The sequence below is a fragment of the Rhinolophus ferrumequinum genome, chromosome X (genome assembly GCF_004115265.2).
Source record: "Rhinolophus ferrumequinum isolate MPI-CBG mRhiFer1 chromosome X, mRhiFer1_v1.p, whole genome shotgun sequence".
NCBI classification, from domain to species: Eukaryota; Metazoa; Chordata; class Mammalia; order Chiroptera; family Rhinolophidae; genus Rhinolophus; species Rhinolophus ferrumequinum.
Window position 1 is genome coordinate 6,224,971 of NC_046284.1, and position 23,926 is coordinate 6,248,896.

General features: G+C 56.2%; 3 protein-coding genes and 1 non-coding gene across 6 annotated transcripts; 1 reads left to right on the forward strand and 3 right to left on the reverse strand.

The window, feature by feature from the left end:
- Nucleotides 1-1,272: 1,272 nt before the first annotated feature.
- DNASE1L1 (deoxyribonuclease 1 like 1) lies at nt 1,273-7,616 on the forward strand. 2 transcript variants are annotated; one of them, XM_033108508.1, is made up of 8 exons: nt 1,273-1,365; nt 3,096-3,309; nt 3,664-3,752; nt 3,832-3,918; nt 5,043-5,143; nt 5,282-5,394; nt 5,475-5,723; nt 5,799-7,616. In XM_033108508.1, exons 2-8 carry the CDS (start codon nt 3,148-3,150, stop codon nt 5,940-5,942), a joined length of 945 nt encoding a protein of 314 aa, XP_032964399.1. In that variant the 5' UTR covers nt 1,273-1,365; nt 3,096-3,147; the 3' UTR covers nt 5,943-7,616. The 2 variants fall into 2 exon arrangements, with proteins under 2 accessions (XP_032964399.1, XP_032964390.1); XM_033108499.1 differs by having other exon boundaries at nt 1,285-1,442; nt 5,799-7,481.
- Nucleotides 7,617-7,626: 10 nt separating this feature from the next.
- Nucleotides 7,627-10,284, reverse strand: RPL10 (ribosomal protein L10). Of its 2 annotated transcripts, XM_033108519.1 has the most exons (6): nt 10,129-10,282; nt 9,227-9,285; nt 9,029-9,136; nt 8,672-8,810; nt 7,912-8,074; nt 7,627-7,833 (listed from the first exon to the last, which is right to left on the reverse strand). In XM_033108519.1, exons 1-6 carry the CDS (start codon nt 10,149-10,151, stop codon nt 7,681-7,683), a joined length of 645 nt encoding a protein of 214 aa, XP_032964410.1. In that variant the 5' UTR covers nt 10,152-10,282; the 3' UTR covers nt 7,627-7,680. The 2 variants fall into 2 exon arrangements, with proteins under 2 accessions (XP_032964410.1, XP_032964419.1); XM_033108528.1 differs by lacking the exon at nt 7,627-7,833 and having other exon boundaries at nt 7,955-8,063; nt 10,129-10,284.
- LOC117030400 (small nucleolar RNA SNORA70) lies at nt 8,122-8,256 on the reverse strand. The gene has a single exon (XR_004424385.1). It is a non-coding gene; the product is annotated as a small nucleolar RNA SNORA70 (small nucleolar RNA).
- Nucleotides 10,285-21,223: 10,939 nt separating the features above from the next.
- EMD (emerin) lies at nt 21,224-23,623 on the reverse strand. The gene is made up of 6 exons (XM_033106622.1): nt 23,393-23,623; nt 23,124-23,231; nt 22,881-22,958; nt 22,539-22,672; nt 22,034-22,080; nt 21,224-21,951 (listed from the first exon to the last, which is right to left on the reverse strand). The coding sequence occupies exons 1-6, from the start codon at nt 23,472-23,474 to the stop codon at nt 21,621-21,623; spliced, it is 780 nt and encodes a 259-aa protein (XP_032962513.1). The 5' UTR covers nt 23,475-23,623; the 3' UTR covers nt 21,224-21,620.
- Between the last annotated feature and the right edge of the window lie 303 nt (nt 23,624-23,926).

Genomic DNA, 23,926 nt, shown 5'->3' on the forward strand with positions numbered 1-23,926 from the left:
TGTCCCAATTCGTTCCCAGAAAAGTCTCCGCAGTTAACCTGGATTGCACAGCGCGATTACCGGACACCACTCAAAGTCGGAGCTGGCGGAGCACGTTTATTTTAGTTTTACCCCTTTATTTTTATTGAGGCAAAATTCATATAACATAGAATTAAGTATTTTATAGCATTTTATAGTATACATTTTATGTACATAACATAATGTTATATGTTATACATATTACATTATGTAACTTTACATAATTACAATATTACAGAATTGTGCTACATGTACATATGCAAGTAATATGTAATGTAATATATGATGTAATATATAATATGTAGCCATATATACATATAACAGGAAATATATATGTATTATAGTATTTCTATGTCATTTAATATACTCGCAGTGTTGTCAACCACCACCTCTAACTAGTTCCAAAGTACTTTCATCACCCCCAAAAGAAAGCCCTGTACGTCTTAAGAAGTCTATTTTTTATTTTTAAAGCATAATTTTATTGATTAAAATTTTTTTCCCAACGTGCTCATCACCACCCCGAATCCATTAGAGCAGAGACCCTGGTACCGGTGACATTGTCCTGATGACCGCACTGCAACCTTCAAGTGAGGACCCACCTGCCACTCTTAGACCACACTGGAGTTCCCCAGTTATCCCAACAGCGACAGTGCGGGACCCCACGCGGTACTGAGCTGCCAGCTCTCTAGTCCCTTTCTCTTGGGGACAGTTCCTCAGTCTGTCGTTGCTTTCCACCACCGTGGCTAGTTCCTGCACGGACTGTCACTCACTTTGAGTCTCCAGAGAGCTCAGGAGTGTGCAGCCACACTGGGGCCTGCCCCAGGACATGGAGAGAAGGCCCTTGTCCTCGGGGTGCCCAGGCTCTCCGTGGGGCTCCCCTATGTCGGGCGCGAGCTCCAGTTTTTGTGTCTTCTCCAACACGATGGTGCCTGGAGGCGTCCCAGGGCGGCGCTGAGCTGCGGGCCCAGGAGAACGCAGCTCGGGGTTTGCACTGGGGCGCCAACTCTTCCTAGCCGGGCGCCCTTGGCACAGGCAACCACTCATTAAGGAGCTGCTGCAGTTCGATCGCTCTCTGTGACTCACGGGTCTGACATCTGCCTGCAGCCCGGGGCCTCCTCCCCCGCCCAGTCCCACGCAGGCCCCGGGAAGGTTGGGTCTGGTGGGAAAGTCGGCTGGCGTATTGGTTGTTCCCTGGCAAGGCGCCCCCGCTACTTGCCACAGCTGGGGCGGAGACAGGGGCTGAGCCTGCCTGCCGGGAAGGGTGGGGCCGCGGTCCGGGCCTGGACGCGGTGGGTGGGGAAGACAATCTCTTCCTCTTCTGACAGTCTCTTCTCCGGCCTCTGCAAGGTAGGCGCAGCGATTCTGTGGGGTATCGCGATGTGCCTACAGCTGAGGCAGGCGTGTAGACAAGCTGGTCTGCGCAGGTATGGGAGCTCTCAGGGCAGAGGGAGGGAGAAAATTCACCCCCAAGGTGGGAGTGGGGAGTGAGAAGGGAAGGGAACCCCAGGACTGGGGCCAAGGCTTGGTGTTGGGCCCCCGGGCTGAGCTTTGGGCTGAGCCCTGGAACAGTCACTCTCTGGTTCTTCTTGGCCTCCATCCTCGTGGGGGCCCCTGGCCCTAGAGCCTCCAAGCCTGCCCTTGCCAGCCCAGGGTTGCCGAAATGCCCACATACATCCCAAAATAGGCACCAGGACAGGAGACCCAAAATAGCATGAGTGACAGAGCAGGTGACCAGGGAGAAACAGGCATTGAGTGTAGCCAGGAGAGTGAAGGAGGTGTACAGAGATGTAATGACAGATGAACAGACAAGAGAGAGTGGAAGACAGAGGCAGGTAGAGCCTGAGAGAGGCAGAAAGTGAGCCTGAGGGGGAAGGTGACAAGATGACAGAGCAGAGCAGGCAGACAGAAGCAGAGGGACTGATGTCACTAAATGAGAGCCCTATGGACAGGGAATGGATCAAGGGGCTGAGCCCAAGAGACAGAGCAAAGTTTGGGTGAGTCTGAGACAAAGGTAAACCGAGAGAGACGCTCAGGAAGAAGGATCCCCAGTTGGTAAGATGAACAAGAAGGGCTCGCCAGTGGTGGTGGGGCGTGGGAAAGGGGCTCCATCACACACTGCAGTGGGGTGATTTGGCGTATCTGAGATAATTATAAGGCATACACCCTTGAACCCAGCAATTCCACTCCGGGGAGTTTGTCTTAAAGATAGCATCTCACAAGTGGGGAGACAGATATGCCCAAGGATGGTCTTCCTACTTGCTAATGGTGGTGAAAAGGAGATCAACCCTGAGGTTGAACCCTTGTGTACTGCTGCTGGGAATGTAAGTTGGTGCAGCTGCTGTGGAAAACAGTTTGGCGGTTCCTCAATAAATTAAACCTAGCGTTAGCATATGACCCAGCGATTCCACTTCTGGGTGTGGATCTAAAAAGGAACCTCGTACTTGTACATTCATGTTCATAGCAGCATTATTGACAGTAACCAGAGGGTGGAAGCAACCCAAGTGTCCGTGGACAGAGGAATGGATGGACAAAACGTGGTCTCTGCATACAATGCAATATTATTCAGTCTTAAAAAAGAAGGAAATTCGGACACACGCTACAACATGGATGAAGATTGGGGACATTATGCTTAGTGAAATAAGCCAGTCACAAAAGGACAAATAGTGTATGATTCCATTCTGTGAGGTTCCTGGAGGAGTCAAACTAGTAGAGACAGAAAGTAGGGTGCTTGGTGCCAGAGGTTGGGGGTGAGGGTTAGTGTCTAATGGGGACAGATTTCAGTCTGGGAAGACGATAAGTTCCGGGGGTGAACAGTGGGGATGGTTGCATGACAGTGTGAATGCACTTAATGCTGCTGAACTATACACTTAAAACTGGTTCAGGTGGTAAATTCTACACTATGTGTAGTTTACCACAATGAAAAGAATGAGGTCGAGCCTTATGTGTCAGTGTCAGAAGATGTCTACAATGAGAAAGACAGGAAATCTGCGATGCTGGCAGTTCTGGGAGGCTGATGGCTGGGTAGCAGGATGAGCGTGACTTCTCTGTCCCATAACACCATGTCCTTCTGAAACCAGAACTGCGCCCAACTGAGACCACATCCTGGGGTGACTTGGATTCCTCCGGAGGATGCCAGCAGCCCGCACACAGCCAGCCATGCACTGCCCAGCCACGCTTCTGCTTCTCCTCCTGGCTGGTGGGGCTGAGGCCTTCCGCATCTGCGCCTTCAATGCCCAGCGGCTGACGCTTGCCAAGGTGGCCAGGGAGCATGTGTTGGACACCTTAGTTCGGGTAGGTTCATCACTGTAGGGTCGCTGTGCCTCTGAGGACCAGGAGCCAAAGCCCCCAGCCCTACCTGACCAGGGACATGTCCCAGAGAAAAAGGGACATCAAGAGACATGGGTGCCCTACATGGAGCACGTTCCTTGCCTGTCGTTAGCCTGAGTCTCTTCCTCTGTAAAATGGGTGCACTGGAGGTTCAGATGACAGTCTTCTCCCAGGTCTTTTCTAGTCCCACTGCTCTCTCTGGGCTGCAGCCAGCACACCATGACACTCTTGCCCACGTCAGTGCCAGTTCCTCAAGACTCTACCCCCGTCCTGGGGTGGCTGGCACTGAGTGGGGCCAGCCTTCCTGGTGTCCCGCAGATCCTGGCTCGCTGTGACATCATGGTGCTACAGGAGGTGGTAGACTCTTCTGACAGTGCCATCTCCCTCCTGGTTCGAGAACTCAACCGGTGAGGCGGGTTCTGTGGGTCTAATCGGGGGCCCTTCGAGCCTCAGGGCCCCTGACCTTGGGCTCCCCTTTTCTGGCAGATTTGATGGCTCTGGGCCCTACCGCTCCCTGAGCAGCCCTCTGCTGGGGCGTAGCACATACATGGAGAAGTACGTGTACATCTACCGGTAAGCACAGATGGTGGCCAGGGCGGACTTGGCACTTGACCCACTGTGAGATGGTTTGGAATTCCTGAGGGCTACAGGCCCCTTCCTCCTGGGGCAGCCCTCACCTCCTCATTGCACTTTTTCTCAATGGTTTTATTGAGATCCACCTCTCCTCTACCCTTGCCAGCTTTGCTGCTCGCATGTTCCTATAGCAGGAGGACTTCCCTCTCCACACACACAGGTGGAGCCCCTCTGCCTCTATCCTGGGGAAGCCACTGGGGCTCAGGGCAAGTCTGGCCCCCTCTTTGGGAGTGGCTGGCTGCAGCTTCTGGGAAGAGGCTCAACGGGGGCCCGTCATGGGCCTTGGGTGGATATGGTTTCTGGAGACATCACTAAGTCCCTGGGAGGACAGCCTGGAAGGGAGCCCATTGGGGACAGAATCGAGAGGGCAAGGGGGATGGTAAGGAGGGAGACCTGTTTCTCTATGCAGATGAAATTATATAATGTCTAGAATGCCTCCAAAATAACGGGGAAACAGAAACATATGCACACAGGAATGCTCCACCCCAAAGTGTCCATCAGCTGATGAATGGATAAATAAAAGGGGGTCTCTCCATTCAACGGAATGTTATTCAGCCATAAGAAGGAATGAAATGCTGACCCATGCTACATCATGGGTGAACCTTGGAAACCGATGCTAAGGGAAAGAAGCCAAATACAGACCACATATTATTTGATTACATTCACATGAAATGTCCAGAATAGGCAAATCTACAGAGACAGAAAATAGGTCAGTGGCTGCCAGGCGCTGAGAGGGGAGGAGAATGGGAAGTGACTGCTAATGGGTACAAGGCTTCTTTTCAGGGTGATAAGAATATTCTAGAATTGATTTTGGTGACGATCGTACAACTTTATGAATGTAGTGAACACCACTGACGTGTGCATTTAAGCAGGTGAATATTATAGTATGTGAATCCTGTCTCAATAAAAAAAACATTCTAGAAAAAATGGCTAGGAAGGCTATGCCCACACAAAACAGAGCTGCTGGTGGAGGGCCCCCTTCCTGAGTGCAAGCTCTGATGTTGGCACTTGCAAACCAAAATCAGTGATGTGGGGCCACTGCTTCCCGTCCCTTGGTCCTCCAGGTCACAGAAGACGCAGGTCCTGGATTTCTACGTGTTCCAAGACAAGGATGACCTCTTTGCCCGGGAGCCCTTTGTGGCCCAGTTCACTTTGCCCAGCAAGGGTAGGAGAAGAAGGGTGGCCCTGCTATGTGGGAGCTGGGGGGTCTGGCTGGCTCTACTGGGGGCTTGGTCACCCGGAGGAGGCTGGGTGGAGAAGGGCCAGGAGTAAGTGGGAGCCCTCCCTCCCTGGGGACGTGCAGTCCTTCCCAGACTGGTGTTGGTCCCTCTGCACACCACTCCGAAGGCTGTGGAGAAGGAGCTGAACGCCCTGTATGACGTGTTTCTGAATGTCTCCCAGCACTGGCAGAGCAAGGTAGGGCTGGGCAGATTACACAGGAGGGATGGGGACCGCATGGCAGGTTGGTCAGTCCCAACAGCTGGCCGCCTCTCCAGGACGTGATCCTGCTTGGGGACTTCAATGCTGACTGCACTTCGCTGACCAAAAAGCGCCTGGGTGAGCTGCAGCTGAGGACTCAGGCAGGCTTCCACTGGGTGATTGCCGATGGGGAGGACACCACGGTGAGGGCCAGCACCCACTGTGCCTATGATCGAATAGTGCTGCACGGGGAACGCTGTCAGAGCTTGCTGCACACTGCAGCCCCCTTCAACTTCCCCAGGATCTACGGGCTCACAGAGGAGGAGGTAAAGGCGTGAGGCAGGAACGGGGTTGCAGGGAAGTCCCTGAGCCCCGACACTGACGTTGTGTCCCACCCCCAGGCCCTCAACATCAGTGACCACTACCCTGTGGAGGTGGAGCTGAGCCGGGCAGCACACAAGATCCAACCTCTCAGCCTGGCCGCCCTGTTGCTGCCGTCGCTGCTGCTGCCACTCCTGCCTCCCGAGCTGGGCCTGGTGGCCTGAACCCCACCTCCAGTCCCCAACCCTGTGCCTGGTGCCCACAGGTGTGACGACTACCCTGCCTTCAGGACTCCAACCCTGGCCTCCCCTGCCCATACTGCCCTGGGTGCAGAAGCAAAGCCTGAGGGGCTTCAAATTCCGTCCGTCCCCCACCTCCAGCCCCATCCTGCCCTGCCCAGCCCAGCCCTGCCCCTATTGGACTGCAGCCCTCGGCCTTTGCTTTGGCTTGTGTTCTTTGCTTGGGCCTGTGCCCGGCATTAGAATGCGGAAGAGGAAGGCAAGGGCCCTAAGGCTGGAGCCATGGCACTCTTCTCCCAGGTAGTTAGGACAGGGCAGGCTCCAGGGCTGGGAGAGGGGAAGGGGTCTCTGGAGGTGGTGATGGTGGCTAAACTGCAGGGCTCAGAAAAGTGAATTACAGTAGAAAAGATTTCAAGAGAAGGAAACTTCTCGGCCTACAGGCTAAGAACGAAAATCTCAATTGGAGGGACATTACATGTACACAGGATTCTTATGAATCAATGTGAAAAGCCCAGTAGGTAACAAGAATGAAGTTACACACACACTACTGAACAATCAAACACATTTTAGCTCATTTGTATCTCAATGAATGAAAATAGCTACACACAACCCTGGTGCCTGCGGTCATAACCACAGTGCTTTCCATTAGTCCACACAGGCATTCACGTGGCACACCCCCAAGAAGGCTTGGTTACCAAGGCTACAGGTGCCCAGAAAACACATGAAGCAGCCACCATGTAACCAGAACAGTGGTGACGGCGCAGAGCGAGGGGGTAGAGGACAGACATTAACCATGACCCTGTTGAAGGTGTTGTCACGGGACCCTTCCTTCCCCAGCTCCATTTTCCAGAGAACAGAGCTCAGTAACCACAGCGGGATATCAATCAGGTTCAAGTGCAGTTAGTCTTATTTATGGTTTAGAACCATCTCCCTGAAATCACAAATAAAGTAATTTTAAACTTTACAAATGGCTAATTACAAAGCCAGAGGTGTCTTGCGCGCAGTGGGGACTCCAGGCTGTGCTGCGTGCAGTCCAGGCTGACGATCCTGCAGGCTCTTCTCCCAGGTGCAGAGCCTCAAGCCATCCCACCTAAAGGCACTCAGGGCCTACTCTTCCTGCTTCCCCAGACATCCCTGTGACCTAACACTGCTCTTGCGGGGGGCAGCCCCAGGCACACAATTGGGGTGACCGTCAACACAGCAAAATACTCAGACCGAGGGCTACAAACCGTTTGCTCTAATGTCTCAAAGCTCCATGGGACAGTTTGGAAGGGTTAAGTGGATGACCCCGTCTCCTGAAGGGCTGGGTAAAACGTAGCTGTAACCATGGCCAGGGGGACTCATCTCTCCCCATTGGTAGCGATGCTGCTGCTGTAGGACCCATGGGGAAAGCTTCCACAGCAGCCCAAGGGTAGCCTTAGGACAAATCCCTTTTCGTCACTCAGGGCAGGGTACTGTATAAAGGCAGCACTCTAGTTATAGACTGACCATGACCTTGACTTTTGAACCTACAGCCTCTGATCCAGACAGGCCCACGTCAGCATCCTAACTAGGCAACCAGGAGGCCGTTATGGGTTTGCTTGCTCACTGGCCCTAAGTTGTCGGCCTTTTTTGTAAAAGGACAGTGACTCTGGGGTTCCTAGAGCACCCCCCACAAATGCAGATGCAGAGAGACAGGAAGTAGTTTTTATTGGTGGGTGTAAAGAGGAGGCACTGCCAAGACTCATGAGTGTAGGGCCCGCCATTTGTCCAGGGGGCCACGATTAGGGATGTATTTGACCCCACAGCCATCTGGGATGAGCCGCTTTTTAGCCACCATGTCTTCAAACTCGTCCGCATTAAACTTAGTAAAGCCCCACTTCTTGGAGATGTGGATCTGCGGAAAGAAAAGAATTGAGTCAAGATGATGACGGGGGCAAGGAAAGGCAGGAACCAAAGCTGCAGCACAGCTTACCTTCTGGCGGCCAGGAAACTTGAACTTGGCCCTGCGTAGAGCCTCAATCACATGCTCCTTGTTCTGCAGCTTGGTGCGGATGGACATGATGACTTGGCCAATGTGGACCCTGGCCACTGTGCCCTGGGGCTTTCCAAAGGCACCCCGCATACCTGTCTGGAGTCTAGATTGGGGACAGCATGAGGTCAGACATGAGTATCCACCAGAAAAGGATGTCTCCTAGGTCCCTTAAAGCAACCTATACAAGCAATAGGCTGCTTACACTACCAAGGATGCTGCTGTTTGCGGCCATTGCACACCGGGCCCCCATGGGGAAAAGAGCACGGTCGGCTTAATTGGCTGCAAGCCCCAAAGGAGACTAGACTAGCCAGGATCTTTGCAAGGGGACACTGGGCTCATCTGAAAAGCCCTCCAATGTGCAACTGCCCTGCCCCAGCAACCTCCTTGCTGACAGATGGCTGCCATCAGGCTCAAAGCTACTCCTCAGAAGGACCTCTCGCCACCTGCCACCCAGAGGCTAAGATTCAGTTACGATGCCCTTTTGTGTTTGTTTCTGGGAATCAGTTCTGTTCATCTATGCAGTGGTGGGAAGACAAAATGTCCACTGAAATCCTGCCAGTCACTGGCTTGGCTTGCTATGGGTAGCCCAGTCTTTATGTGGAGCCACCACCTCTTTACCCTGATTGATACAAAAACCGAACCCAACATAGAGAGTCTCTCTACTTATGGGAAAATACCTGAACCCCAGGACCCAGCTCACCTGTCAGCCCCAGCACAGGATAACATCTTGTTGATGCGGATGACGTGGAAGGGGTGGAGCCGAACTCGGATGTGAAAGCCGTCTTTGCCACAGCTTTTCACCATGTACTTGTTGGCACAAATACGGGCAGCCTCCAGAGCTAGGTGGGGGACAGAAAGCAGCAGAGTGAGACAGGATGGCACAGAAGCACTTACCATGGCCCTCCCCAGCTCTCAGGAGATATCTGGATTGCCTGGGTGAGTTTCATAAATACACTCATGATTAATGAACTGGTAATTCCAGTAAAGGGAGTACTAGATTTAGCCGGGGAAGCACACAAAGAAATACGTGTCATTAACAAGGAGCCCTGCACCCCACCTTCGGAAGAGAGCTGTTCATATTCATCTGACACCATGTGGCCACAGAGTGGGAACTCATCCACTTTTGCCTTCTTCCGCCCCAGGTCAAAGATGCGGATCTTGGCATCTGAAAAAAGCTTGGGTAAGTTGTGTGTGGGGAGCCATAGGCAACTGAGTCAGTGCAGCAAAGCAGTTGGGGAGCTCTTCCACTACTTACCAGGGACACCTCGACAGAAGCGAGACTTTGGATATGGCTTGTTCTTACAATAACGGTAACTGCAGAGGGGGAAAAAACCCAGGTTTGCAGAGGTTCACAAGTGAACATGACAATAAGCACTTTGAGTGCTCCCTCCAAGTAAGACCAAAGGAGGGCTGGAAAAAGAGGGGGGGGACGGACCAAACACATCAATCTGTAAGCTGCCTCCATTCCTGTAAATTGGCTCTAAAGCAAAACAGATCTAAGTGGCCAAAAGTTATAGAATAACCATATTAGAAACAAAGGCAAAAACCTTCCTTGATGCCTCACTGGGTTTTAAACTTCCTATATAGCCAACACGTTGAAACAGACTTTCCCAGTTAAAAAACATCTCTCACTTCAAGGTACTGCGCACTACAAATCTGCCAAATGGCACAGTTCATAGTGTTCATCTAAAGACTTTGGGGGCACGTGGCATTTCGCCTCTTAGCCACGTGAAGGGCTCCCCGCGCCCCCTATAGGCCACCCGAGACATCTGAGCCGGCACAGCACGTAGCCCGGAAATAACAGACATGGCACACAAAGGCCCGAAGATAGTGAGCCTGAACAGGCGTCGAATTTCCAGGACAGAGAGCGGAACGCAAGGTGGATGTCACTTCCACCCTGAAAGTGGCGCAGCACATGCAGTCCAGGTCAACGCAACAATGGGAGCGCTCAAAGAGCAACATTAAGTTTTAAGGGAAAGAACGCATGACATAAACAAAGACCTAAAACAACCCGGAAGGTAATGGGGAAAACGTGGACTCTAATCCCAAAACAGGAAAATCGTACTAGAAAGGCCCCACCCCGCAGTTGCTTTCACTGGACAAAGACAGTTCTCCCTCCCTTTTCCAGCTGCAAAATTGCACGGATTCGGCACTTACCATCGGGCGGGGCGGCGGCCCATGGCGACACCAGGATCTTCAGTGGCTGCAAGGAAACAGACAAAGTCGGAAAAGAAAACGAAGATAGGCTTCAAACCAGGAGAGAGAAATGGCAAGGGTACCAGACGAATCTGGAAACACGACTACTCACCGCACCGAAAGGAAAAGAGGCGCTTCCACGCCTGCGTATGCCTTATATAGCCGGCCTATCTTCGTGCGTAGGAACCATAGAGTCGAGGCGGGGGCGGGTAGACGCTCTGTCCGACTTCCAGACCATAGACACAGTGCCATTCTGCGCCTGCGTGCGGGCGTGGCTGGACACATGCGCAGAACGGGAAAGAGGCTGGGCACCCGACAGCGGCCGTCAGCTGGCAAATGGAGTCTGGCCACATTCACAGGAGAAGTGCGCTTCCCACTAGCCATCATGGGTGTAGAATTCTGCCCGAGGCTTTGCTGCAACTATGAAAGACGTATGTTCCGAGAATTGAAAGACGGGAAGTACTCCCAAGTGGGGCTCACGGCGACCGTGCGCGAGTTCTGTAGGAGGCGCAGGGCCAGGAACACGCTCTCGGTGCCTCCCTCTAGGCTCCAGGCCCCAGAGGGAACGCGCCGTGCTGGAGCCTCCGCCTGCGTTCCTCTGTCGATCGGGAGGCCAGAACGGGAGTCCTGCAACCATGTCCCCATCAACCGCCCTAACCAAAGAGCCCGCAGCTGGCTTTGCTGTGAGCCCAGCTCCTCTTCTGCGTTTCCCAGAGACCTGAGCAGGGACCTGTGACTGCCGGGGTGTCTGCGTTCTTCTGTGGGAGACAGGTGGAGAAGTAGCCTCCCCCTGAGATCCAGGGCCCAGGAGACCCCATAAGCACCATTCGACCCACTTCACCCACCCGCACCAAGCGGAGAAGAAAAAAAAAGTTGTGCTCCCAATGGTGACCTGGAGAAAGTGGGAAGGAGGGCTGCGACCCCACCGAAATGGCAAAGGGCTCTGTTACACAGTCCCTGGCCCCGCCAGTCGTGGCCTAAGACGCTTTGCTCCACACTGCTAGGGCCCAGAATGTGCCCTCCCCAACACACACTCCTTGCCCGGCCCAGTGTGTTCCACCGCCTCCTGAGTATATCTGCACAATTCTCCGTAAAGCATGGATCACACACACATGCACGCATGCACACGTGCGCACCCTTAGTGTCCACGGAGAGGTGGGCAAAGCTGGGACCAGTCACCCTGGTATGTGCTGTCTGCCACAGGTGTCTGTCCACGCTTCTGGAGGTAGGGACAGCAGGCAGTAACAATCATCCCCGTATCACTTGCTAGGTAGTGATTCAGGAGAATGGGGATAACACTGCTACCAACCTCCTAGGGCTTCCATGAGGATGGGATGGATGAGTCCAGGCAAGTAGCACACACACACACAGCATCACCAAAAATCCTGTTACCTGGCCTCCGATAGTTATGCCCTGGGAACACTGACAGGACCAGTCCTCTCTTTGACGGGCCTGCTGCCGAGTCTCCATGAAGGTGGGCAGTATTTTCAATTTGAGATTGCTGACCCATCGTCAGCACGGCCTCAGGCAGTCCAGGGTGGGGAGCCTGGAGTGAGGGGCCCCTTCCAGGGAAGGTGGGTTTGTTCTGCCAGGATGAGGGGCAGGTCCTCTCTCAGCCAGGGGTTCGCCAAAGCCCCCCTGCCTGCGTAAAAGCAGGCCCTGCTTATTGATGCTGTGGGATGGGGGGGTTCTTGGCCCCTTCACTCAGACCCAGGCTGGGATGAACCCACTTCTTTTTCGATCCCTGTCCTTTCTTTTCACCAGGGACGTGACCTTCCAAGAGCACTGGTTTCAGGTGTAAGCTCAGTTCTGCTCTCTCACGCTGTGAGGCGCATTAACTCTGAGCTCCCAACTGGGCCCCAGCCATGTCCTCCCATCACCCCTCTGATTTCATTTGTTCTGTTGCCCCAGGGATTTCCCTCCCTTACCTGCGGGCCACCTGTGTATTTAAACATAGACTGCCATCTCTGAAGGGCAGGGACTGGGTGTCTGAGAGCCACCGTCCCCAATCCAGGCCCAGGCAGCACTGGGTCAGGACACCAACGCCCCTGGCCACAGTGAGGGGCCAGCCTGGGTCAACGAGCAATTGGTAACCAGGACTCAGAAATTCCACCCCGACTCTCCTCACTCTCCTCCCACAAGGGAGGAGGCCTCTAGAATCATCCCAGAATCATCAATTGAGAGTTTAATAAATTTGGTCATATAAAAAAGTATAACTTCTTGACAGCCCAAACCAGCAAGCGTAGTTTCTTAAGAGACAGACTGAGGGAAAATGTTTGCATCGTATGTAAGAAAGGACTAAGAGCCCTAGTGTGTGACAAGTAGGGTCTTTTGGGGAGGCATTTACAGTGTCTTAACATGTTAAATGCCCATAGGTTTTGACCTGGCAGTTGTGGCTAGACATAATTATCCTAGATGGAGATTGACACAGGTTCAAAGCTGGTAGTTGTGCATTAATATAAATAGCAAAAAAAGAAAATGTGAAAGTACATCAATTGGGTATTCATTATGTAAATTATACTACATGAATTCTACCAAATACCAAGCAGCCAGAGAAGACATGAGCTAGACATTTGTGTACTGACATGGAGGGATCTCCAAGATGCATGGCTAAGTAAAACAATCACAATCAAAATGGGTAAGATGTGTTTTTTAAAAGTGTGTGAATAACTGTGTTGGTGATTGCATAGAAAAATGTGGTTAGAAGAGAACCAAAGTTGTTAACAATCTTGCTTAGCATAATGTTGCTTTGTGAAACTTCAATTATGTGCTTTAAAAGTGTGCAGGGTGGTAATGTACAATGGTACAGCCGCTGTGGAAGGCAACACGGCTGTTTCTTTTAAAGCTAAACATTCACCTCCAGAGGACCCAGCCATTGCACTCTTGGGCATATTTGCCAAAGAAATGGAAAGTGGAGATCACAAGAAAACGTGTGCAGGAATGTTCATAGCAGGTTTATTTGTGGAAGCCTAAAATGGGAACAAGCAATGCATCCTTCAGTGGGTGAATGCTTGAACCAACGCTGGTTGATCCGCACCAAGGACTATAGCCAGCCACATAAAGGAAGAACTAACTGTCCATACAGGCAAGAGCTTGGGTGGCTCTCAAGGGCATGGTGAGTGCAAAAAGCTCACCCGAGGTTGCATACGGCATCGTTCCATTTGGGTACCGTCTTCAGATGACAAAAATGTAGGGATGAGAATAAAATACTGGGCGCCATGAGTTGGCAGAAGGAGGGGAGGGGATGAGGCTATGAAAGGTTAACGGGAGCGATTCTTGTGAGGGAACAGGCTGGACATTGACGGCAGCGGTGGTCACTTGAATGTACACGCGTGATGAAAGTGCACAGTTACACGCCCAAGCGTGCTCGCCTATAGACACACGGACGAAACCCGGAGCAGCTCTCGGACGGCACCAGTGCCATTTCCGGGTGTGCGATTGCACCAGATGTGTAGGATGCTGACGTTGGGGGGCTGCGGGAGGGGGCCCAACTTCTTGTACGTTTCAGGGAAACTACATGTGAACTTACTTCAAAATACAAGTTCACACCAAAAGCATACAAGCAGGGCTCAGCGTGTACAGACAGGACGACTAGCACGGCTCTGCATGAACAGGTCCTACTCCGCGCGGGAAGCTCTATTGTGCCCGCAGCCCACTGTCCACAGCCAAACGGACCGGACTGCTGGGAAAGGAACTCAGGAAGGCAGAGCCCAGAGGGGCGCGCGGGACACCGGCTGGTTTTGATTGGGCAGAAGAAGTGTCCGTCAGGGCCGAGGGGCTGGGCTTCGTCGGGCGGCTTTGAGGGCGGGTCTCGTCTAGAGCTGAGATTGGTAATAGGAAGAGCTACCCGGAAACGGAGGGCAGGAAGGCGGTGGCCAGGGGCCTGCGGGGCGGAGCTTCCAGTGGGCTTGCGGAGAGGAGGTGAGGGCGAGAGCGCGAGGGCGGCCCAGGAGGAGGCCGGGTCCCTGTTCCCGAGACGCGGGCATCTACGCCCTCTGCCTGGGAAAAAGCCACCACCGAGTCCTGGCTCCAGGAGACTGTGGGGACTCTGTCGGGTGCCCCTCCCGCCGCTCTTGGCAGGACTTCCCCACCAGGGCCAGTGTATTGGTGTCCCAAGGGGCCTGGTGAGGGGGTACGGAGGGCAGGGACCCCACCCAGATGGGCCCCGCCTGGTCCTGGCCTCAGAGGCCTTGCTCTGAGCTCCCAGGGCGCGGAATGCGGACATGCACACACTTTCTCCTTCCGCGCCGCTGTGTTCCAGCGCCTCCTCAGTGTGTCTGGACGGTTCTCTGTACAGCGTGGATTTTACTCACACACTAATACACGAGCGTAGTATCCAGGGAGAGGTGGGCAGAGCAGAGGCCAGTCACCCCGGAATGTGCTGTCCCCCAGACTTGTCTGTCCACAATTCCGGAGGTGGGGACGGCAGGAAGTAACCAAGTCTCCCCAGGGTCACTGGACAGGGGTGACCCACCAGGGAGGGAATCCTGCTCCACCGCGCCTGTTTTTCTCCAGGACCACCCAAGGTGGCGGCTATCAGCTGTACCGGCCAGCCTCTCACCTGGGAAGGTCAAGGTGAGCCCTGCAGAGAAAGCTCAGGGCTTCTCTAGAAGTGGGTGTGATCAGGAACCACCCATCCCTGTGGTTCTCACGCTGGAGGGTGCGGAGAGGGGGTGAGAACACTCGAGGGCTTGTTGAAACCCAGGGTGCTGGCCCACCCGCAGTCTCTGATCTTGCAGATCCGAGGTGGGGCCTGAGAATTTGCGACTCTTTAACAATCTCCCTCCCTGGGGATGCTGCTGCTGCTGGTCCAGAGACCCCACTGTGAGAAGCGCTGCTTTGGAGGCCTGCAGCTCCTCGGTGCGCGCCCCCTGCCCCACCTGGGGCTCACTCCTTGACAGGGTCCCCACAGGTCTGAGAAATGCCAGGACGGTGCTAGCCTCCAGAGACCATGGGCTTCCTGTTGAGCGGCGCTCGCCATTTCCTGCCTGGGTGCACTGGAGGGCGCTGTCCCCGCGCAGGCAGGGGACGGTGTCGGGTTTCTGCAGGTGCTCCGCAGTTCCCAGACTGGAGCTGGTAACATCTGGACTTGTAGGAGAGAGGGGCGGAGATCAGATGTGTGCCTGGGAGTGGGGGTGGAAATAGCTCTCCCATGAGGCAGAGGAAAGGCCCGCACGCCCAGCCCGGGGATGGGCAAGGAACGTGGGCCCTTTGACTTGACTTAAAGGACTTTGGGGCACATAGAGACCAGAAAGGAGGTTGCCTGCCTGGGAACTGCCCTTGTCTGGTCTGTGGGTGTGGCAGGCCCTCCAGCTGGCAGGAAGCCTCTGCCTTTGGTGCTGAACGTTCCTCACCAGGAGCATCTCCTAGCACCTGAGTGACGCTGTGGAGACCTGCTCTCTGCCCCGCACCACGACCCGCCCGCTTTGGCCACGCTTTGCAGTGGTCGGCGGTTGGTCTGTGTTAGGCTCCACGGTGACCTGTCGTCTACTTGGAGCGACAGGCGAAGTGCAAAGCCCGTCCCTGGCCACCATTTGTCCCCGGGACCCCGGCACCTGAGCATGTTCTGGCTGTGGGAACTGACGGTGGAGTAGCCTTTGGCTTTTGTTTTCTGTGACCCCCTCCTCGGCCCCCTTTTCCTGTTGGGTCAGCGGGCTGTTCCCTGTGGACTGGTTCAAGCTCTCTTTATGTTAAGGACAGGAGCCCTGAGTCACATCTTGCCACTGTTTTCCCCACTTTGTCACTTGTCTCTTGACTTTGTGGTTTGCGTTTGGTCAGGCAGATGAGTTTAGTTTTCATGTCATCAGACGTTCCAGGCTTTTCCTAATGGCTTCTGGGGTTTCCCGTCGGTTGGTTTGCTTCAGACTTACTTCGAGTGGCCTTCAGCATTTAAAACCGTGTATTGGTTTCCCGTTGCTGCGTAACAGAGTGCCCCAAACAGCACCTTAACGCGACTAACACTTGTGGTCTCCCGGTGTCTGAAGGACAGGATGCTAGATGGCGCGGTGTGGGAGTTCTGGGGCAGAGTCTGTCACAGGCTGCAGACAGGGCATCAGCTGGGCTGCAGCCATCTGGTGTGCCTGCGGGGAGAGGCTCTGCTCCCAAGATGATCCGCGTGGCTGTGGCAGGGGCCTCAGTGCCTCCCCACGGGGCCTGTCATAGAGCTGCTCAGGGCCGGGCTTCCCCAGAGCCAGGGCAGAGAGAGGACCAAAGAGAGAGAAGCCTCAAGATGCAAGCCACAGTCTTTTGGTCACTTCATGTCTCAGGGCCCCTCCCTCACCTGTGCCGTATTTTGGGGTTCACACAGGACAACCCCAGAACAGTGCTGGAGGGAACAACACCACCCACCAGCATGTAGGGTGTTTGGTTCGTGGTGAATGAGAAGGCTCAGAGGACTGACCTTGCCCTGAGCCTGGGTGTCCAGGAGCGAGGACACCTGGTCCTGCACATGCCACCCAAGAACAGGCCCCGTGTCCTTTGTCTAAGTGGGGGTGGCAAGTTCTGGCCCTGGGACCAAGACGGGCAGCCCTGTGTTTGTAAGGGCAGAGTGTGGCTCTGTCTTCAGAGGGTTGTAAAGAAAACACAACAGCCAGAGGAAGAAAGAAGAATGTGCGACCAGGCCGGTGTGGCCCCCAGAACCCAGGGTGTGTGCTCTCTGCCCTTTGCAGGGACGTTTGCAGCCCTGGTGGCAGTGCCAGCTCGTTGTGCAGCCCAGGTCACAGGGGACAGGTAGTTCCTTCTCATCACAGCAGCCCTTGCCAGCGCCCTGTCGGTCCCCACCCAGGCCTGAGCTGCAGGTCGCTCCCCGACAGCCCATGTCTTCAGCCAGGGGCTCAGTCCTGCCCCCCACTTGCTCTCCTTCCCCAGGGGCAGGGCAGGCCTCTCTCAGCCCACAGGCAAGGTCCCTCCTACCCCCCTGCCCTCCACTGGAGCCTGCCACCATGCAGACTCGAAGCGGTTGGGGGCAGGGACTCGGACAGGTCTGGGTCACACTGCAGGTGCAGGCCGACAAGCCCCTTTTCTTCAGCGAGGGTATCAGGTAGCCCTGGGCTGGGCTCTGGTGGCTGAGGGGGCGGGGGTGGCAGCCTTGGGGATAAGGAGCTCCCACTGAAGCTGAAGGAGGCCCTTGGCATGTGGTTTCCCTGGAGACATGCCCGCCCCATCCTTCCTGGCTGGGGCTCAGAGGTGGTTTCCCAATGCCAAGCTGGGTGCCGCTCAATTTGTCACACAGGTTCTGTGGGCGGTGAGTGCTTTTCCTGTTGGCTCTCGCTGCCGGGCAACACTGAGGCCCTTGGGGAAGACTCCTGGTACCATGTGAGGCTGCGTGCGCTCTTGAACCCAAGGACAGCGAGTTTCTGGGAAGCTGGGTTCTGCTTGCCAGGAGCAGAAGCAGAGACTGCGGTGGTGCTTGCTGGCCTGGCCTCCGGGATCCCGGTCATGGTTCCCGGGAACACGCCTCAGCCAGGGTGTCGGGCCCCATGGTCCTGGGGCTCCTCTGGAGACACGTGGGCCCGGTGTAGCCCCACACTGCTGAGCCACTGACCACCGTCGTCACTGTCCTGGTACCCCTGGCCGGTGCCCAGGCCGAGCCCCTTCCCGTCCCTCGGCCCTGGGTGGGAGGCACAGTGAGGAGGGCCCGCTTACCTTGCAGTCTTCCCTCGGGGGCCGCCTGCTCACAAGGTGTGTGCAGGGCTGCACGGCCACCGTGTCCATCATCACCCAGCTGCCAGTTGCCCCGCCTGGGCATGTCCTCCCAGGGGCCTGCTCCAAGATGGGCAGAGTCACAGCACCCGCCAGACCCTGTCCCACCCACTCTCAGGGCCCATCCTTGGCCTTCCCCCTCTCTGCCCGAGGACCTGGCTGTTTTCCCAGTGAGCATGGGATGTCTGTGCCCGGCCTGTCTTGAGCACTTGTGCCGACCCAAGGGCAACCTCTACCCCGCCCACTGCTCGTGGGTTTCCTCGGCCCTGCCGCCCTGACTGTGGCCTCCCTGGGCTCATGGGACCTGCCGTGACACACATAGCGGGTCCCGGAAGTGGCTGAAGCCAGCCTGACCTCCGAGTGTCACAGTGTCCTTCTGCCAGGGAACGCCCTCCCTGGGGATGCCTTGGGCTGGACGAGGAGGCTGGTATCCAGTACTGTCCCTGGCCTCTGAGGCCCTGTCGCCCGCTCTTTGGGCCCGGGGCCCAGAGATGGGATGAGACTATCATGAGTCGCAGAGCGCCAAGTGCACATTCGGTCCCCAATGCTGACACCCTCACCCCTCATGCTCGCTGACCCTGAGCTAGTGGCTGCCCCCTCCTCAGCCCTTGGCTCCATCGGGCTCCCGGGGGGGAGCCCTAAGCACCCCTACCCCAAGCCCTGTAGTGGAGTGAGTCTGCTCGTGCTGGGGAACCCTGTGGAAACCCCAAGTGTCCTCAGACAGACTAAAGGTCTCGTGGTTGATGTGATGGGACTTCCTCACTGTCTGGGGTGGGGTGGGGTGGTGCAGCCCTACCCTGAGGAGCCACCTGCCCTTTCTCCCCCTGGGTTTCTCCAGCCTCCTGGGGGGGGGGAAGGCAGCAGGGAGAGTCACGTGCATGGTGTGCTGGGCAGGGGTGGAGACTGAGTGTGGCGTAGCACTGGTCAGCCCTGCCCTCCCCCTGCCCTGCCTGGACTCAGCCCACACAGGACCTGCAGGTTGGGTGGCTTGTGCCCTATGGGGGTGGCCAGACATCCCCTCCCCGGCTTAGTAAGTGAGATGGGGCCAGCGTGGGGAGGTGATGTGCCCGGGACCCCTCCTCTGCTCCTGGACCTAACAGGAGCAGGGCTCGGTGTGGTGGAGTGCGCCTGGTGACCTGGGCAACCACCCTGCTGGCTCTGGGCGGGTGAGCACTCTGTGTGTGAGGCCAGCGGATGGAGTCCTGAGGAGTGAGAGTCCTGGAGCCCTCTGTTTCTATACGGGGAGACCCCAGAGTCCCAGGGGGCTTTGGAAGGGGGGGGTTCGAGTTCTTAAAGGAGGTAGTCCCCGAGCCCTGGAAAACACTAGGTGGAGACCTCAAAGCCTGGATTTCAGTTGGAGGCACATGGAGCCCTCAAAAGCCTTTGGACTGGGGCATCCAGAGCGCTAGGGAGCACTCAGGTGCCCTTATGGGGCTCCAGAACTCGGGGGGTGGGTGCAGAGCATGGGAGTGGGGGTGCGCAGAGCCCTTGGGACTACCGGAAGAATGCACGAGCACTCAGGGTCCCACAGAGTCTGAGGGGGCATCCTGGGGGGTGGCCCCGAGCCCTTGGGAGCTATGTGGACTGTGAGGTAGGGGTCTCAGATCCCTGGGGCAGCAGGTTCAGATCCCCTTGGCTTGGAACCCTCAGGCATCCTCCATCTGGCACGCAGTGATGAATGGACATGGTTGTCCTTGGGGAATAAATGAATGAAAGGGGGGAGACTGTGTCACATGGGCATCACCTCTTCCCTCGCTTTTCTCGTGCCAGACAGTACCGCGATTGCCAAGCACACCTACCTAGCCTCCCTTCCTGCAACAGGTGGAAGACCAGCGACTTAGAGAGGGCCGTTCCTTCCAGAAGCCATGTCATGTCTCTTCCCTTCCTTGGGATGCCCCAAGCCCAGCTCCCCGTCCTCCCTTGCTGTCCCTTCTCTCCACCTCAGCTACTTCATCTTTGGCATGTTAACCTTGCCACTTCCCCAGGCCCCACATGGGGTTCACCTGTCTCCCCCAACAGCAGCCCCAGGTACTACTTGTGTGTGTGGGGTCCCTCCTAACATATTTGATTTGGGCTCGGTTGCTGAAACAAGCTGTGTCACTGTGACCCTCCAGGGTCCTGGTGTACCGGAGACCTGCCCCTCCCCTCAGACAGGCTCACGCATCTGTTCGTCAGGCTCTATTGTCGCTCACGAAGCAGAATCCTCTGGCCCTGCCTACCGCCAACAGTGGCGCATCCACGTCTCAGCCCTTGCACTGGGAGGGTGAGGGGCAGGGGCCTGGGGCCTGGGGAGTCGGGGGTGCAGCCAGGTGGGAGTGGCTTACAGCAAAGAAGAAGCTAAGGCTGTGGGAGTGGTGAGAAAAATAGAAGCAATTCATTTTTTTCATTCTCTTGTGTATTTTAAATGCACAAATAGCCTGTGTTACTTTTAGGAAAACACACAAAAAAATGTGGGGAGAGACTAGGATGCAGCAGAAAGAAATCCCGGGAGCTGTGGGGTAGGTGGGTCCCAGTCCCTGCCCTAACCCAAGCTTGCTGTGTGGCCATGTACAGTGGAGAGCCCTGAAGGCTCAGGCGGCCGTGCGTGCACGTGCTGGCACTGCCTGGGCACTGTGCCAGGTGAGAGGCCTGGGCTGGCTGAGTCCTACCACCAGTCAGAGGTTAGAGGAATTGATGCCAGGACCCCCCTGTCCGGGAAGCCCCGGCCTCACCTCTGCTTCCCACCTGCCTGCGTGGAACAGATGCCAGCCGCTCCAAGCTTCCCCACCACCTTCTGGCAGCACCAACGGGATGCACTGCCTTACATGCCATTCTACTTTGGGTTTCCTTAGCACCCACTTTAAACACTGTGTAAAATGTGACGATGACACAACACCCACAGCGGGAAACCTGGAGATGAGTGAGGCTAGTCAGCTGAGGGACTGGGTTACCCAGCGTGATAGGGCATTTCAGAATACTCGGAGCTTTTCCCCATTGCATTCAACAAGCAGCTTCCAGGAGAAATGGCCCACCGAGCACGTGCAGCCCTTCGACACCGGGCTTGGCCTCAGCTCTCCCTGCTTAAAATGTCCCAAGCCAGCACTGTGCGTGTACCCTCGCCTGCATTTCCAAGTGGGCTTTCCAGACCCCGTGCTGCTAGTTATTTTCATAACTAGTTATAAGAAGTCTGAGTAATGAGTCAGGGAGTGGACCCCACAAGCAAATCCCAAACACGTCTGTGGGTGACATGTGATCCTTATCCAAAGCCCAGAGCAAAAAGGGAGAACCAACTAAGCCAGGTGGTGAGCCTAGAGACCCAGGGCAGAGCCCAACCCTTTCCCCAGCAGGAAGAGTCCACACATTAAAAACAAACGGTCTTTTTATTGTGTCCACGAAAACAAAGTGAGGGTGGCCTTTGGTTAATCCCAACAAGGTGACAACGAACAGGAGGCATGCGATGACAACAACCATGTTCTCTCCAGGAGCAGGGTCTGGCTCTCCTGGGTCCTAAGGGTCAGAGGCAAGCAGGCCCAGGAGGCTCCTGAGGAAGGTCTGCCCAGGCCCACCATGCTGCAGAGGACCTGAGCCGGCTTACCTTCCTGTCAGGACAAGGCAGGACAAGGCAGGACAAGGCAGGGGGAGCAAGCACTGCCCCAGGCCAGGCCCAGCACCCCCAAGCTAGGACACACAGAAAACCCCCCCTCCCCCAGAAAACCCTCCTAAAGCAGTTGACCAGGACTTCTGAGAGGGGCTGGCCAAAGCTATCCAGACCCTCAGGGCTGGGTCCAGAAGGGGTTGCCATCCTCCGCCTGCATGAAGTAATACACGAAGAGTAGAAAGGCAGCAAAGACCAGGAACAGGAGCAGCAGGCCCCAGAGTGGGACCTGACGGTCCTGGCCCAGGCCAGCCCCATGGGCCTGCTTTTCCGGACGGATGGCACGGCGGGTGAGCCACAAGGGGGAGGAAGATGATGAGGACACCAGAGAGGAGGAAGAGGATGAGGGGAAATAGGACAAGCCCAGGGAACTTCTGGAGATGTTGGAAACAGGGCGATAGTGCGCGATGTTCTGGTAGGTGCCGTCCCGGCCATACATGGGGCGTTCCCTGAGGCAAAGAGGGGAGTAGATGGGCCAGGAGGGCATGGGCCCAGAATCAGCCCCGACCCCTGGCCCGTTCCACTACTCACCTGTCTTTGCCCTCGTCTTCAGAACAGAAAAGGCTGTCATCACGCACCTAAAGAATCAGGGTAAGGAGCATGACTGGCAGGGTCAGGGTGGCCCTGTCATAAAGTCCAAAGTTCCCTGGCGGGCCTCGTCTGATTGTTGCTGAAAGGCCAGGGCTCTGCCCCCTTCCAGAACCCTTCGGAATTCCTGGCCTTATGTCCGTGGGGCCTTGCCACTTGCTCAGTGACTGTCTTGGCTGGCCGCACCCTACTTTCTGCCCCAAGATTATCAGGAAGAGCTCAAACCCAGATCCCAGATCAGGGTACAGAGCATGTCCCATGTGCTCTCGTCAAACAGTTCTGACAGCTCCCCAAAGGAGGGCCCTGACCATCAGGTGTCTACTGCTCCCATCTCTCCCTGGAGGCTTGAGAGCCACCATTTGCACCCAGTGGCCTCCTTGATGTATCCAAACCCAGCTATGCCCCCCGAGGTTGTACCCAAATAGAGGGTGCCCCACCGCTAACTCACCTGGTGGTGAAAGGTGTCCGCATCTGAAAGTGACGCCGAGTGCTGGCGGAAACCCTTGGATGGGCCCATAAACTCAGGCTCCCCGTAAGTCTTGGTGCTCAAGTAACTCTCCTCATAGTAGTCATCATTATAGCCTTGGGAGGGGGGGACAGCGGTAGCAGAGGGGGCAGCGGTGTCCCCTGCCTGGCCCAATGGCCCTAATTTGAATCCCATTTGGGGCCTGTGACACTGTTTCTCCCCTCCAGGGCTGCTGAGGGGCGGTGGGGGTTGAAGTCTCAGGTTCTCTCTGACACTAGGATCCCTGAGGAAGTGGAATGACGTCAGGGCCCACTGCTGCCTTACCCTTGCTCTGGTAAAGTAAGGCATCCTCTTTCTTGGGCAGATCGTACATATCGGAGTCCACAGATGCTGAATCTGAGTCTAAATTGGGGGAGGAGGGGACGCAGAACCATTTGCCCCACGCTCCCTTTTCGCCATGCCCCTCCCTACCAGCGCCCCTGCCACACCCTCGAGACCCCATCCTCCCCATAGCCCAAACCCTGTCCCCACGGGCGGCCAGGTGGGGCTCTGAGGTGGGGGCCTCACCGGAGAACCGATAGGAGAAAGAGGATGAAGACGAGTTCGGGGGCGAGAGCCTCCGCCTCTGGGTCTCGTACTCGAAGATTTTCTTTTCGTAGAGCTTGCGAGTGGAGCCTGGCCAGACATGGGGCGCGGGGCGGTCAGGGGCGCAGGCAGGGAGCCCGAGGAAGGAGTCCCAGGAGGGGGAGCGAAGCGCGGACGGGAGCCTGGGGAGGGGGTCGGGGGGGGGCCCGCAGGGCCTAGCGCGGGGAGGGGGCCCGTCCGCCACCGCGTACCCACGACAGGCCCGTGCGGGATGTTGTACTGGCGCAGCACGGCGGCCAACTCAGCGTCCGACAGGACCGCGTAGTCGTCCATGGCGGGCGGCGAAGGCCTGGGGGCGACCCCGGCCTAGCAACACAGGCCCAACTGCTTCGGAGCGCGGCCGGAGTAACACGAATGCCTCGGGAGCGGCTGCACTCGCGTCACGCCTGCGTCACGCTGGCGTCACAGTCGCGGGCTCTGCGGGCTGCGCGCGCAGGGCGGGGCGGAGCCAGGCCACTGGGAAGCAGCCGGCGCAGACCGGTCCTGCCGTGGGAGTGGGCGGGGCGGGGCTGGTGAGCCTAGACGTCACAAATAGTCAGGATTGGCTAGTGGAGAAAGAGAGGCGGGGCTTGAGAGGGAGCCAAAGCAGAGCGGACCTGTCGGATGGTGGGAGTGGGCGGGGCTGCACGGCCAGGGGAAGGGGCGGGGTCGACGAGCCGTGCGTCACAGGCTGTGGCGTTTGGGCTAGACGGGAGAGAGGGGCGGGGCCTGCACGCGAGGGCAAA

What these genes read in the sequence shown, in the direction of transcription:
- DNASE1L1 (XM_033108508.1), top strand. Translation starts at nt 3,148, where the DNA reads ATGCCAGCAGCCCGCACACAGCCAGCCATGCACTGCCCAGCCACGCTT. An exon ending in AAGTACGTGTACATCTACCG is followed by an intron (nt 3,919 to 5,042) that starts GTAAGCACAGAT and finishes TTGGTCCTCCAG; the next exon opens with GTCACAGAAGACGCAGGTCC. An exon ending in ACGGGCTCACAGAGGAGGAG is followed by an intron (nt 5,724 to 5,798) that starts GTAAAGGCGTGA and finishes TCCCACCCCCAG; the next exon opens with GCCCTCAACATCAGTGACCA.
- RPL10 (XM_033108519.1), bottom strand. Translation starts at nt 10,151, where the DNA reads ATGGGCCGCCGCCCCGCCCGATG. An exon ending in CTTCTGTCGAGGTGTCCCTG is followed by an intron (nt 9,137 to 9,226) that starts GTAAGTAGTGGA and finishes AGCTTTTTTCAG; the next exon opens with ATGCCAAGATCCGCATCTTT. An exon ending in AGTTTCCTGGCCGCCAGAAG is followed by an intron (nt 7,834 to 7,911) that starts GTAAGCTGTGCT and finishes TTCTTTCCGCAG; the next exon opens with ATCCACATCTCCAAGAAGTG.
- EMD (XM_033106622.1), bottom strand. Translation starts at nt 23,474, where the DNA reads ATGGACGACTACGCGGTCCTGTCGGACGCTGAGTTGGCCGCCGTGCTG. An exon ending in CCCGCACGGGCCTGTCGTGG is followed by an intron (nt 23,232 to 23,392) that starts GTACGCGGTGGC and finishes ATGTCTGGCCAG; the next exon opens with GCTCCACTCGCAAGCTCTAC. An exon ending in GAAGACGAGGGCAAAGACAG is followed by an intron (nt 21,952 to 22,033) that starts GTGAGTAGTGGA and finishes TCTTTGCCTCAG; the next exon opens with GGAACGCCCCATGTATGGCC.